This window comes from Suricata suricatta, chromosome 5 (genome assembly GCF_006229205.1).
Source record: "Suricata suricatta isolate VVHF042 chromosome 5, meerkat_22Aug2017_6uvM2_HiC, whole genome shotgun sequence".
Lineage (NCBI taxonomy): Eukaryota > Metazoa > Chordata > Mammalia > Carnivora > Herpestidae > Suricata > Suricata suricatta.
The window spans coordinates 111,316,729-111,329,573 of NC_043704.1; the positions used below are offsets into that span (position 1 = coordinate 111,316,729).

At 43.2% G+C, this 12,845-nt stretch overlaps 1 protein-coding gene across 1 annotated transcript in view; it reads left to right on the plus strand.

Annotated features, from left to right (window-relative positions):
• The window catches only part of SIAH2 (siah E3 ubiquitin protein ligase 2), a 92,799-nt gene that overhangs the window by 59,261 nt on the left and 20,693 nt on the right, over positions 1-12,845 (plus strand). Inside the window, exon 2 of the mRNA XM_029938760.1 lies at positions 12,366-12,818. Coding sequence (XP_029794620.1) covers positions 12,366-12,818 — 453 coding nt within the window. The remainder of the gene's footprint in view (positions 1-12,365; positions 12,819-12,845) is intronic.

The window sequence follows — 12,845 nt, forward strand, 5'->3', positions numbered from 1 at the left end:
AACTCCCTTATGACCCAGCAATAGCACTGCTAGGGATTTACCCAAGGGATACAGAAGCGCTGATGCATAGGAGCACATGTACCCCAATGTTCATAGCAGCAATGTCATGGAAAGAGCCTAAATGCCCATCACCTGATGAGTGGATCAAGAAGATGTGGTATATATACACAATGGAGTATTACATGGTAATGAGAAAGAATGAAATCTGGCCATTTGTAGGAAAGTGGATGGACCTTGAGGGTGTCATGCTAAGCGAAGTAAGTCAGGCAGAGAAGGACAAATACCATATGTTTGCACTCAAAAGTCTAACAGGAAAACAGGAGAAACCTAATGGAAGACCAGGGGGAAGGGAAGAGGGAAAGAGAGTTTGGGAGAGAGAGGGATGCAAAATTTGAGAGACTATTGAATACTGAAAATGAACTGAGAGTTGAAGGGGAAGGGGGTGGGGGAAAAGAGGTGGCGGTGATGGAGGAGGGCACTTATGGGGAAGAGTTCTGGGTGTTGTATGGAAACCAATTTGACAATAAACTATTTTTAAAAAATTTAAAAAAAAGAAAAAAAAGAAATACAAATCAAAACCACAATGAGAAAAAAAAAAAAGTCAGGGCAACTGGATAATACGCATCACCAGATGTGACACAAGAAGAGGTACACCACATTATCTTGTCAAAGAAAGAAAAAAACTGAATCTAAATCTAACTCAGCCTCCCAACCAGCATTGTCCAGTGGAAACATAATCAGAGCTACAGAGCCTGATTTTAAAGCTTCTAATAGCTACATTTAAAAAGGCTACACTAAAGAGGTGAGATTAATTTTAAAATATATCCTATGTAGCTAATATATCCAAAATATTATCATTTTAATATATAATCAATATAAAAATATTAATAAAACATTCCATTTTTAATAGTAAGTCTTTAAAATCTGGTATGTATTTTACACTACAGTCATATCAATTCAGAGAAACCATATTTAAAATATCCACTCATGATGGGGTGCCTGGGTAGCTAAGTTGGTTAAATGTCCAACTTCAGCTCAGGACATGATTTAGCACAGCACTCTTTGAGTTTGAGCCCTACACTGGGCTCTGTGCTGCTAGCTCAGAGCCTGGAGCCTGCTTTAGACTGTGTCTCCCTCTTTCTCTCTGACCCTCCCCTGCTCACACTGTTTCTCTCTCTCTCTCTCTCTCTCTCTCTCTCTCTCTCTCTCTCAAAAATAAGTAAACATCAAGAAAAAAAATTTTTTTAATGTCCACTCGCAGGGTGGCTGGATGACTCAGTCAGTTAAGCATCCAATTCTTGATTTCGGCTCAAGTCATGATCTCATGGTTCATGAGTTCAAGCCTCGCATTGGGCTCTGTGCTAACAGTGAGGAGTCTGCTAGGGATATTCTCTCTCTCTCTCTCTCTCTCTCTCTCTCTCTGTCTTCCTTTCCCCCTCCCTTGCTCATGCTCTATCTCTCAAAGTAAATAAATAAATATTTTTAAAAATACAAAAGTCTCAATAAATTTAAAAAAATAAAATAAAGTGCCCAATTGCCACATGTGGCTAGTAGCTGCCACATGAGTAGTTTAGCTCTAGACCTAATACCCAGTTTCATGGAAATATGAGAAATAAAGGAATGCTTCTCTCCATCAAAGAACACAATTAGCCTAATCTAGAATTTGTGAGATTCTTTTTTTTTTAATTTTTTTGTTTGTTTATTTTTGAGACAGAGAGAGACAGAGCATGAGCAGGGAAGGGATACAGAGAGAGGGAGGCACAGAATCTGAAACAGGCTCCAGGTTCTGAGCTGTCAGCACAGAACCTGATGCAGGGCTTAAACCTACAAACCATGAGATCATGACCTGAGCCAAAGTCAGATGTTTAACCAACTAAGTCACCCAGGCACCCCTGGAATTTGTTAAATTCTACATGGAGGACTCAGTTTCTTCAACCAAGAAATGATATGGGAAAATAAAAGTGAGGACAAACTTTTATAGATTAATGGATTCCTGATGGACATATTAACCAAATGCAATCTTTGGGTGTTGTTTGAAGTTTGAGTTGAAAAATAAAATTGTATAAACATATTTTTGTAGTCATTAGGGGAAACTGAATACAAAAGATTGTCTTTTAGATGATATTTTAAAATTATGATTAATTTCTATCAGATGTGATAATGCTATTGTAGTCATATTCAAGAAAACAGTTCTTTTCTTTTAAAGATGTATACTAAGGTATTTAGGTGTAAAACTGTAGCATATCTGGAATTTGCTTTAAAATACTCCAGAAAAGTAGGGACACCTGGATGGCTGGCTCAGTCAGTAGAGCATGTGACTTGATCTTGGGATCATGAGTCTGAGCCTCACTTTGGATGTAGAGATTTAAAAATAATAAATAAATGCCTAAATAAATAAATTCCATAAATTTTTTTTTAAATGTAGGAGGGAGGTAAATGAAACAAAGATGGCAGAATGTTGATGTGATGGGTGATGGGTACCTGAGAGTTTATTGTACTATTTCCTTTATTATTATGTATGTTTTAATATCTCCATAATAAAATGTTAAAAAATAAGTGTGATGAGAGGAAAAATAATCTGGGCACCTGGGTGGCTCAGTCAGGCTCCACATCAGGTTCTCACTTGATCGTGAGATCAAGCCCCACATCAGTTTCTACACTGACAGCACAGAGCCTGCTTAGGAATCTCTCTCTATCTCCCATTCTCTCTGCCCTCTTCCCCCTCTCTCAAATGAAATGAACCTTTTAAAAAATAAATAATAATCTATCTTTAGTTTTATTGTTTTAGCTGTGATAAAGTTTCACTGGTACATACATAGGTCAAAACTTCTCGAACTGTACACCTTAAATATGTGTGGTTTGCTTCAATAAACGGTTTGATAAGACCATCTACTGAAGGACCACAGCTACCTGGGAAAGCCCAGTACAGATCACATGTTTTCACATACATTAGCTCAACCGATGAGGGAGACAATTAGAACTTTTTTCTTAAACTTTATGTTTTTTTAATTTTTTTTTTACACAATTTATTTTTTTAACATATGCAATTATTTCCCATCATTTACAATACAGGAGTTACAATGACACTCCAAACAGAAAAGCAAAGTAATTAATCAAAACCCCAACTTCTGTTTCATGTAATTAGACTTATACAGAAATTAGAAGGTTAAGTAACAACTAGTTGATCACCTAATTTCACAGCTATCTGAAGTGGCAATCATTATATAGCAGCTTATCTATGATACATTCAAGATAAATGATACAATATATTACTTGTTTATAAGCTACAACACAGCCTGCTTAATACCTTTCTTTAAATTCCACCTCTATACTACAATATGCTTGAGGTCCATGCAAAAAAGTAGCTACCTTTTATGTAGGAACTTTTTATTGCAAGTGACAGAATCTCAATTCCCTCTGACTTAAGACACAAAAATGAGGGGAGGATTATTGTCAGACCTGGTATTTAATCGTACCCTACTTATAACCTGGTACATTAGCCTTACTATTTCATGGATGCTGGCAGAAGAGACAAAGCTGTTGGATCAGAGACACAGGAATTTACTATTCACAGTACAATAAGCAGGATGAGCATTAGCACACTTACTTTGGTTCCCTGAACCCACAGTCCTTCAGGGTTACACAGTATGGCTCAGATGGATGCTCCGCACACAGTAGGTCTGCATCACAGCTGAGAGACACTGAGCTTGGGAAATCTATCACTTTCCTAGCAAGCAGTAAGAATGCCTGTTGTTTTGTTTTTGTCCTGGAGGCAGACACCAACTCTTCCTTCAAGGTTGTTCACTGCAAACAGAACTACAAGAAATGGCCTAGTAAAAAGTGGCCAGGGCCTTGTATTCTTGGCAGTGAAATGTATAGTAGTGAGAGAGACCCATGGAGGCCTCTCTCTCAACAAGTATGAGGCAACGTAACTGATAATTCCCCTAGAGACGTAACTCTACAGCTTCAGGATCAAGGAGCTCACGTGATGCATTCATGCCTGTCTTTATCTCTGAGCTCGTTCGTCTGCTGTGTTGGCATTACTCTCAGACAGACTCATGTGATACAATTACCTCCCACTGGCCAGACTTGGGTCACTCCCTTCCCCTGATCTGTGGCCAGGGGGTGGACTGCTTTAGTCGGCCAGGATCACTGCAACTCTGTTTAGTTGGGCAGATTATACAGTAGACAAAATAACCGCTTGCAAGGAGGCGCCATTCATACCAGATAGCATAGTCTGTATATGAACTGCAACAATTTACAGTGGATATTCTGAAGAAAGTCCTATATGGGTAGTCCTGACCAGGGCCATGTGTCCACCTTCAAGCTGGGAGGTGGGGTCAGACCTACCTAAACCAGAGTGATTACCCGAAGTGGCACTGAGGAGCATTTGTCAGGAGTGGGAATGGATGCTGAGCAGACAAAAACAATAGATGCTCATGAGAAGCGAGTACTATTATCCCTATTTTCTAGATCAGGATACTAATATTCTGCAGTTGAGAAACCTGTTTAAATCACAAAAAACTACAAGAAGGGACAGACTCAGAGAGGTGTCTGATTCCAGAATATACTGTTTCCATTTAACCATCCCATTCACTGTGCTTAATTGGTCAAGTCTAAACTTACTTGGTATTCAAATCCCTCCAATGAATATTCCCACCTTACTCATCTAATCTCAACGCTCACCGTTCAAAATGGAAGCCACCCTACCAAAGGGCCTTTACTGCTCCCACTTGTTCCTGCTAGGATCCAATAATCCTTCTATTCTACTCAAAAACCATTCTCTCCAAAACTCAAAACCTTATGCTTCCTTAAAGTCAAGTTCAAAACTTGCATTGAAAACTCCAGTTTCTTTCCACAAAAAAAAGTATTTTATATTAGTATGAACTAACTTCAGCTCACCAATCAATGTCTCCACTGGGGCCTACATGCTAAGAAGCCGGAGGTCATGCCTTTCCTTCCAATACATAATAGACAGCTTTTAGAACATCTAGCCAGCCCCAAACTGCACTTCTCAGAATTCTTTCCACCCTCCAACAAGAGTGGGCAACTAGCCACCATCTTTGCACTGAGGGAAGCTGTGCCAGCCTGGCCTTGGTGACTGGACAGGACATTTCCAGCTGCCCTAAGCTGAGCCAATCAGATTTTCTTCTGAGACATTGGCTTGAAGCCAAGATCTGGCAGTGCCTCATCCTTTAGGGGGAAGGAGTTGGAAGACAGAAGACCATAAACTCAAAATGTACAGACTGGCTACATTTGACCTTGCGCTCTGGAAAGCAGTGAGAGCCAGTTTGCAGAAAGAGGAAGAAAAATAAATACTCTCTTTAAGGAAGAATTAAAGAGCACAAGTTAGCTCTTCCTGGAGGCCTTCCAGTTCCTGATTCCAATGTCAAGACCTTCTAACACTGCCACTTTTTTTCCCACGTGAGAGTCCTGGGTGAGTCTGAAGTAAGTTCCATCTTCTGCCATCAAAGAGCCTAGGCAGACCTAACCCGAGGCAGGGCACGCAGTAAGCACTTAATTTTACGCTTGGTGAATGCAACAAGGTAAATGATTAGCATGTTATTTCTCATTACGCGGTATCCTGCCCTTCACTTACCAGGGTTTGCACTTTAGAGGTGGCCAAAGAGTGCTGGAGGAGAGAGGCTGGCGGCAAGTGGCAGGGTCCCCAGCTGACTTATGCAGAGCCTCGGGAAAGGCAGGGCAGCAGGGATGGCATAGAGGGGTACGTGCCCGGAAGCTAGAGACAGAACTAGGGAGAAGTGAGGGCGATTCCCCACATCCCAGCCAGGTAAGCAGGGGCATAATGAGACCACTCACCCCATCCAACCGAAGAGAAGGGGCAGGAGCACGTGCAGGACAAGAGGAGAACCAGACGCACAGGCTTTTCTACCTTTTCTCAATTTCCGTAGCATAGACACCTGGAGAAACCAATTTTAAAAATCACCTGCTTTCCATTATGGAGTCAGAGTCTCCCTTTTATTACCATCTCTTTTCTCAGGCTCAATGACAGACTGTTATTGGATTTTTAATCTGATGAAATTGATGTTGAAGGAGAGGAATGTATTATTTGAGGCCTCAAGGTTATGTCAGTTTTGCTGGTTCTCAAACGATCCGCATTCTGTGCTGGGCCCTACACGGGTGAGGCTCTCTGGGGGATCCAAAATGGGGCCGGGGAGGCGGGGCGCTGGGGAGGGTATTCAGCACGGTCTCTCCCCTCTGTCTTTCCTCACTTTTCACTAAGGGCTAAACCGTGTCTCAGAAAGGGAGCGATCTGAGAATAAACAGTCCAGGGAGAGTGGCCGACACAAGAATCTACCCCAACAGCCAGCTCAGAAAGAGGAGGATGGGGGAGGGGGGGCTGATTTGGGGCCGTACATAAGGGGCCAGGACAGGCGCCTCCCCAGGTAAAGAGAAGTTTTAAGAGCTCCATACCTTCATGCGCACTGCTCCCTCTCCCCCGACTGCACTCTTTACCTCCTTCTTTGCTTGTCAGACTCCGACACCTGCTTCAAGGCCCAGCTGAACAAAATCCACCCAATCCTGCACGTGGTTAGTTACGGTACATAAAAGTATATAAAGAAAAAAACCCCTCAACTGGAATAATGTCCCTTTTTCTTAATATCTTCCTCATACTTACCCAAGAAGCACTAGTTTAACCTCCTTTCTTTTCTGCCTCTGTTATGGTCTTTATCACACTGTTTTAGAGTTTGAAAAAAATTTCTGGCAGGATGGCCAAGTGATTAAGAAGAGCACAGATACTGGAGTTAAAACTATCTGGATCCAAATCCCGGTTCTGCCATGCACCAGCTGTGTGACCTGGGGCAAGATATTAACTCTCCAAGATCCTTACTTGATTCACTTATAGAATGGGATAATACTACATACATCATAGAGTTCTTATAAGAATTAAATGTTATGTGCCTAAAAGGGTATCTGATGTACAGTTAGCACTGTGCAAGAGTGAGCTCTCATTAATACTATTCCCCTTCTTTAAAAAATTTTTTTTACATTTATTTATTTTTGAGAGACAGAGAGAGACAGAGCACAAGTGAGGGAGGGGCAGAGAGAGAGAAGGACATAGAATCTGAAGCAGGCTCCAGGCTCTGAGCTGTCAGCACAGAGCCCAATGCAGGGCTCAAACCCACGAACTGTGAAATCATGACCTGAGCTGAAGTCGGACACTAACTTACTGGGCCACCGAGGTGCCCCTTCTGGGCTACTAACGCTCCCAGAAGTCAAGCCTGGGTCTACTTTTATCTTTCACCTCCAAATTAAATAAATCTTTGCACTTGCTCAGCTGACCGATGGCCACAACTACTTGGCTCACAACTCCACCTTTACCTTTGAATTTTGGCTTCTGCCCGGAAATGTCCTTTGGAGCACCGGGTCCCTCAGCCTGCCTATTTTTTTCCTTCCATGGTCCCCGGGTTACAGTCACACACTGCCTTTAAGGTATTCTTATTAAATTACCAATTTCAGTAAGTCATCTCCCAGATGCCAGGACCACCTTTCCTGGCTGTCTGATCTTTTATAGATCACTCATTTTGGCACCAACCCTATAGCTAAAGGAAGGAGACAGATAAGAGCAATACTTTTATTTTTTTTTATTACACATGAATACATTTTCATTACAAAAAAAGAGAAAAGAATAAGGAAGCAAAGACAAACGAAAAGGTGAAACTACAGAAATCTAGAAAAAGCAAAGCCAAAGCTTGCCCACATCCCTTCTTCACACTCCCTTCCAGAAACCATTGCTGTCATCAGCTCACTGTCTCCTTCCAGACCTTTCTATGCCCTTTTAGGCATGCAAAGAAATAGTAGTTTTGTTTTGCTTGGTTCTATATACGTAAATGGGATTGTTTGAGGGTTTCTTGGTTGTGGCTTATTTTTTTCATACAGCAGTTTGTCTTCGAGTTGCAGAGGATTTTGTAGAATGGCTTTACATTGTCTATTTTTCCGTTGGTGGACACTGAGGTTGTTTCCAAATGAAATGATGACTTCATTCTAACCCATTTTCCATCATATGAAATTATCATTAAAAAGCATGAATTTCAATCAAAATAAAAAACAAAAGCATGAATTCTGGATTTTTTTTATATTCTCTTTTGTTGGTTTTGTAATAACAAATAATCATAAAAAATCAAAACAACACTAATAAAAATGTATACCTAGATTTGGTTCTATATACTTAAGTAGCATTAAAATAAAAATAATTTAAGATAGAGTAGGGGGGTCTATGCTTTGCATTTCTTTTTACAGACAAGCTTTCGGACCTTGGACAAGTGTATGAGTTATATAATGCTATGTAAAAAATTAACCCCAAACTTAATAGCTTCAAACAACATGCACTTATTGTCTCACCATTTCTGTGTATCAGCCTAGCTGGGGTCTCTGGCTCAGGGTCTTACAAGTCCAGTTAAATTGTCAGCCAGGCCTGGGAATCTTCCCTGGCTACTGGCCAGACACATCAGTTCCTTGTGGTGCAAGGTTTTTCTTAAGATTACTTGCAATATGGAAGCTGGCTTCACCCCCATAGTAGACTCAGCAACATACGGACAGACAACTGGATGGAAGCCTTAGTCTTTTTGTAACCTAATCTCAGAAGTGACATGCTATCACTCTGGCCACATTCTAGTCATGTAAAGTGAATTAGTAGGGGCAGATGCCAAGAGGAGGGATCACTGGAGACATCTTAAAGGCCATTTACAACAGAGTCCTGGCCTCTCCATACCTGTTTCATCATCTGAAAAGAGACACCTGATAGCTCATGGTGGAGGTTAAAAGAATCAAACTATGTAAAGTGCTCAGAACAGTGGCCCAGGGTGAGCACTGGAGAAATATTAGCTAAGTATGGAGACAAAAAGAATGCAAACGCATACACCTACACAGTGCAATACACAGTACTAAGTGCATGATGATTGTTCAAGATATACCCATAATTACTCAGAAGAAGTTTGTGTGTGTGGAAATTACCCTACAAATAAAAGTACTTTATAAAAGTAAAAGTTCCTACCATAGTTACCACGAGGCCTCACAGTCACCTCCAAAATTCCCCACGAGCTTTCCCCTTATCAGAACTTTCCACGCAGCAAGCTTCAGTGCACTCCTGAGTCATCTTTAAATCTCAACAGAAGAAGCTGACCACACTTTGCTCTAAAAATGCACACCATTTGCCTGATTGTAGAAGTTGCCCAATTTGTAAAACCGCACAACTTGTAAGTTCCAGAAAGAAGGACAAGAGCTCATGTGTCTAGCTGGAGCAGTTTTCATTGTGTTCAGCAGTTTAGGTGAGATTAGGGGCTCACCTGGGAGGTTTTTTTCAAATAAGATCTATCCTGATATTTGAAGGAAAGAAAGGTTACTCAGCATACCACTCATTTTTTTTTTTTTTTTTTTTTTTGAGAGAGACACAGAGAGACAAAGCATGAGGACGGGACGGGCAAAGAGAGAAGGAAGCACAGAATCTGAAGCAGGCTCCAGCCTCCATGCTGTCAGCACAGAGCCGGATGTGGGGCTGGAACTCACAATCGGCAAGATCATGACCTGAGCTAAAGTCGGAAGCTCAACCCGACTGAGCCACCCAGGTGCCCCCAGCCCTCATCTTTAAGTGGTAGTACAAAGTGGGAGAAGGGATGAGGAGAGGTGTCCTGCTTCAAACAGACTGCCCCTTTTGTGCATTCTGGGGCTCAGTGGGCGGGGGAAGGAGGCCAGCCTGTCATCCACCAGATGTGGCGAATGAGTCATTAATCAGGAGATGACAAAAGACTGAGGACCCCCACTCCCCAGACCACAAAGTCACACATAAAACACAAGCTTGGCAACAGTAGGAACCCCCAAGGGCAAATAAACACAATTCAACTTAGCACACATGCCCTTGTGACAGAATTCTCTAGTTCACAGAGTCACAGTGCAAAGGCCACTTTCTCTGATTCAAAAGCCCCATGGAAGGAGCAAGGAAGAAGCAGGACTAGAAAGGCCAGTCTGGCAGCCTGGAGAGGTCACTGATGTGGGTCAGCCAACAGGCCTGTCCACTCTTGTCCCACCTACCTTTAGCAACTGCCCAGAGGAGACTTTGTTTTTTTTCTTTAATCACCCTGGTCGATTTAAGAGTGCAATGACGTAAAGGGGGAAACAAGAAATTTCTTCATACCACGGGAGGCATCTGACAGGACAAGAGTGGATGAGCTAGTTGTATTTTTAGAAAAATTGTCTCTGCAGAGAACTTTTTCCTGTTCTTTGTTTCAACATCTCCAAAACCAAATTGCTTTTTGAACCTCCACGGCCTAGCTAGCTGGAGCACTGAAGGCTCACGTCAACATGGCCAGGGTGGGGGCCCGGCTTCTCCAGTATAAGCCCTGGGAGTGGAGGGCACCTGAACTGAGAGGCCAGGGGTGGAGGGAAGCAAAACAAATTCTCATAATAAATTTGATACACTTGGGTTTTAAATTAAAAGTGGAAAATGTTATACGTTCTCAGATGAAAGTGAAATCATGGGTGGTTTTTTCTGTCATTGTCACTATTATGTTCTTTGTGCTCTAAAAAGGTAAAAAAATAAAACAGATACAACTTAATTTTTTTCCTCTCAAGATCAGCTGAGGAAAGAATTTATGTAAAGGGTTCCCACAAATTTGGTGCTTTATTCCAGCCTCCACCACTGTTTTCGGACCGTGTTGGTGTGTGATCTCAACTTAACCAGGCCAGAAGTAGGAGTTGAGTATGCATGAAAGGGATATAGACTAGGGGTTAGCATGGGACTCTAAGGCATTTTCCAACATTATCGGCTGTTTCATCTTAAGCAAATTAATCGCCCTGTGTCTCAGTTTCCTCCACTATAAGATGGAGATAACAATAGTACCCATCAGGTACGGTTGTTGAGAAATCCTTAGAGCCATCCATGCCTGGTACAGGGTGGACACTCAGTAAATATTAGTTATTATTTTGTATTCCTCCAGGGTACCCTTCCACAAACTCAGTTTCAGTCATATTATTGTGTTTTTTAAAAATATTTTTTAATGCTTTATTTATTTTTGATACAGAAGAGACAGAGCATGAGAGGGGGAGGGTCAGAGAGAGAAGGAGACACAGAATCCCAAACAGGCTCCAGGCTCTAGGCTCTGAGCTAGCTGTCAGCACAGAGCCTGATGCTGGGCTCGAACCACGAACGTGAGATCTGACCTGAACCGAAGTCGGAGGCTTAACCGACTGAGCCACCCAGGCGCCCCTATTGTGTTTTTCAAAAATCTACAGTGGGTTACTGCCTCCCCTTGAGGTTAAAGGTCTTAAGAGGCTGACTGAGGTTCACTCCCCCTCCCCTCACTGCACGGTGCCGTGCCAACCTAATAAGCAGAAATCCTCTCTCAGGAGTATCTGGTTGCTGGCATTGCTCCCTCACTAGAACGTAAACTGAGTAAGAACCATTCTCGGAACCCAAACAATGGCTGGCACATAATAAATGTTCAGGAAACATTTACTGAATGATTGACACCATGTCTATTAATTTTTTTTTCAAGATTTAGAACAAATTTCATCAATTCGTTACATGTAGTCTTTCCAGATGCCTTTATAAGATTAAACTTTATTTCTTCTGGGCTCTAACAGTGTATTTTTAAGATGATTTTATTTATTAAATACTCACTAATATATTTTTAAAATAATAGCTAACACTGAAGAAGTGCTTAGGATAGGCCAAATTTTTCACACATATCGAACTCATTTAATCCTCACTGTCCCACTCATAAGGTAGGTACTATTTTTATTCCACTTTTACAGATGAGGAAACTGAAGCACAAAGAAATTAAAGACCTTGGCCAATGTCACACACATGGTAAATGGAAGGCACCGTTCTTCACCCAGCCCTGACTGTTGCTCCTTACCACTCACTGTCTCTCCTACAAAGAATCATCTGATTCCTCTTTCTGTAGCACCTTTCCCCAATTCCAGTGTCAGTGGCTCATATTACACAACAAAGCAATTCATACATTAAATTAATGTGTTGTCCACTCTGGCCTATCATCACCTCTCCAGGGCTTCCTCTGGGTGTGCGAAGCCAGCGCCTACGACTTGTCGTGGACTTCCGGGGGATTTCAAAAATGAGGATGCACCCAGTCTTCCTGAGGCCTCAAGATCCAACGCACATTTCTGGCCCGCCCAGTGATCTCGAACTCTCCTCTTAGCCAACGCTGAGCATGATCTCCATCCCTATCCTGGCCTGCTTTGCAAGTCAGTGGCTCTCAATTCAACGCCGCTAGGTCCGCTGGTCAATCAATAAAGACTTTACCTCCTTCCCACCGTGGGAAGCAGGACTAAGGAGTGGTCCAAACCCACCTTTAACAGCCCAGTACTAGGTCCTGTGCTCGCTGCAGACCACGCGAGCCCCCTGTCCTGCTCCCGCCCAAAGCGTAGCGTCCTGACCCAGCGTTCCAGACGCAGCCCGACCGCCCGCGCCGCACGCCTCCCCTTTCGCGCGGGTGACTCAACCCGGGGAAAGAGAAACCTCTCGGTTTTTTCCGACCTGTCCAGGGGCGCGCGTCCCGCCCCGCCCACCACCGTAGCCCCCGCCCGCCTGAAGTTGTCCTTCTGGTTTGCGCCCGGGAAAGCGCCGGCGTGGCTCCCCGGGGTGTGGCCAGAGGACTTCGGCGACGCCTTGCCAAAGGGCGGCCCCCTCCCCAACCCGGAAGACAGACCCCGCGCGGCCGCGGCGAGCCGGGCATGCTCACTGGCGCGGGCCGGCCCGCAGCCGGGGCAGGAGAGGCCCTCGCTAGGCGGCCCCCAGCGCTGCCAGCTGGACTCGGGCGGAGCCAGCGCCCCAGCGCAGGGTGGCTCTGCCAGTCCCCGCGCGCCTG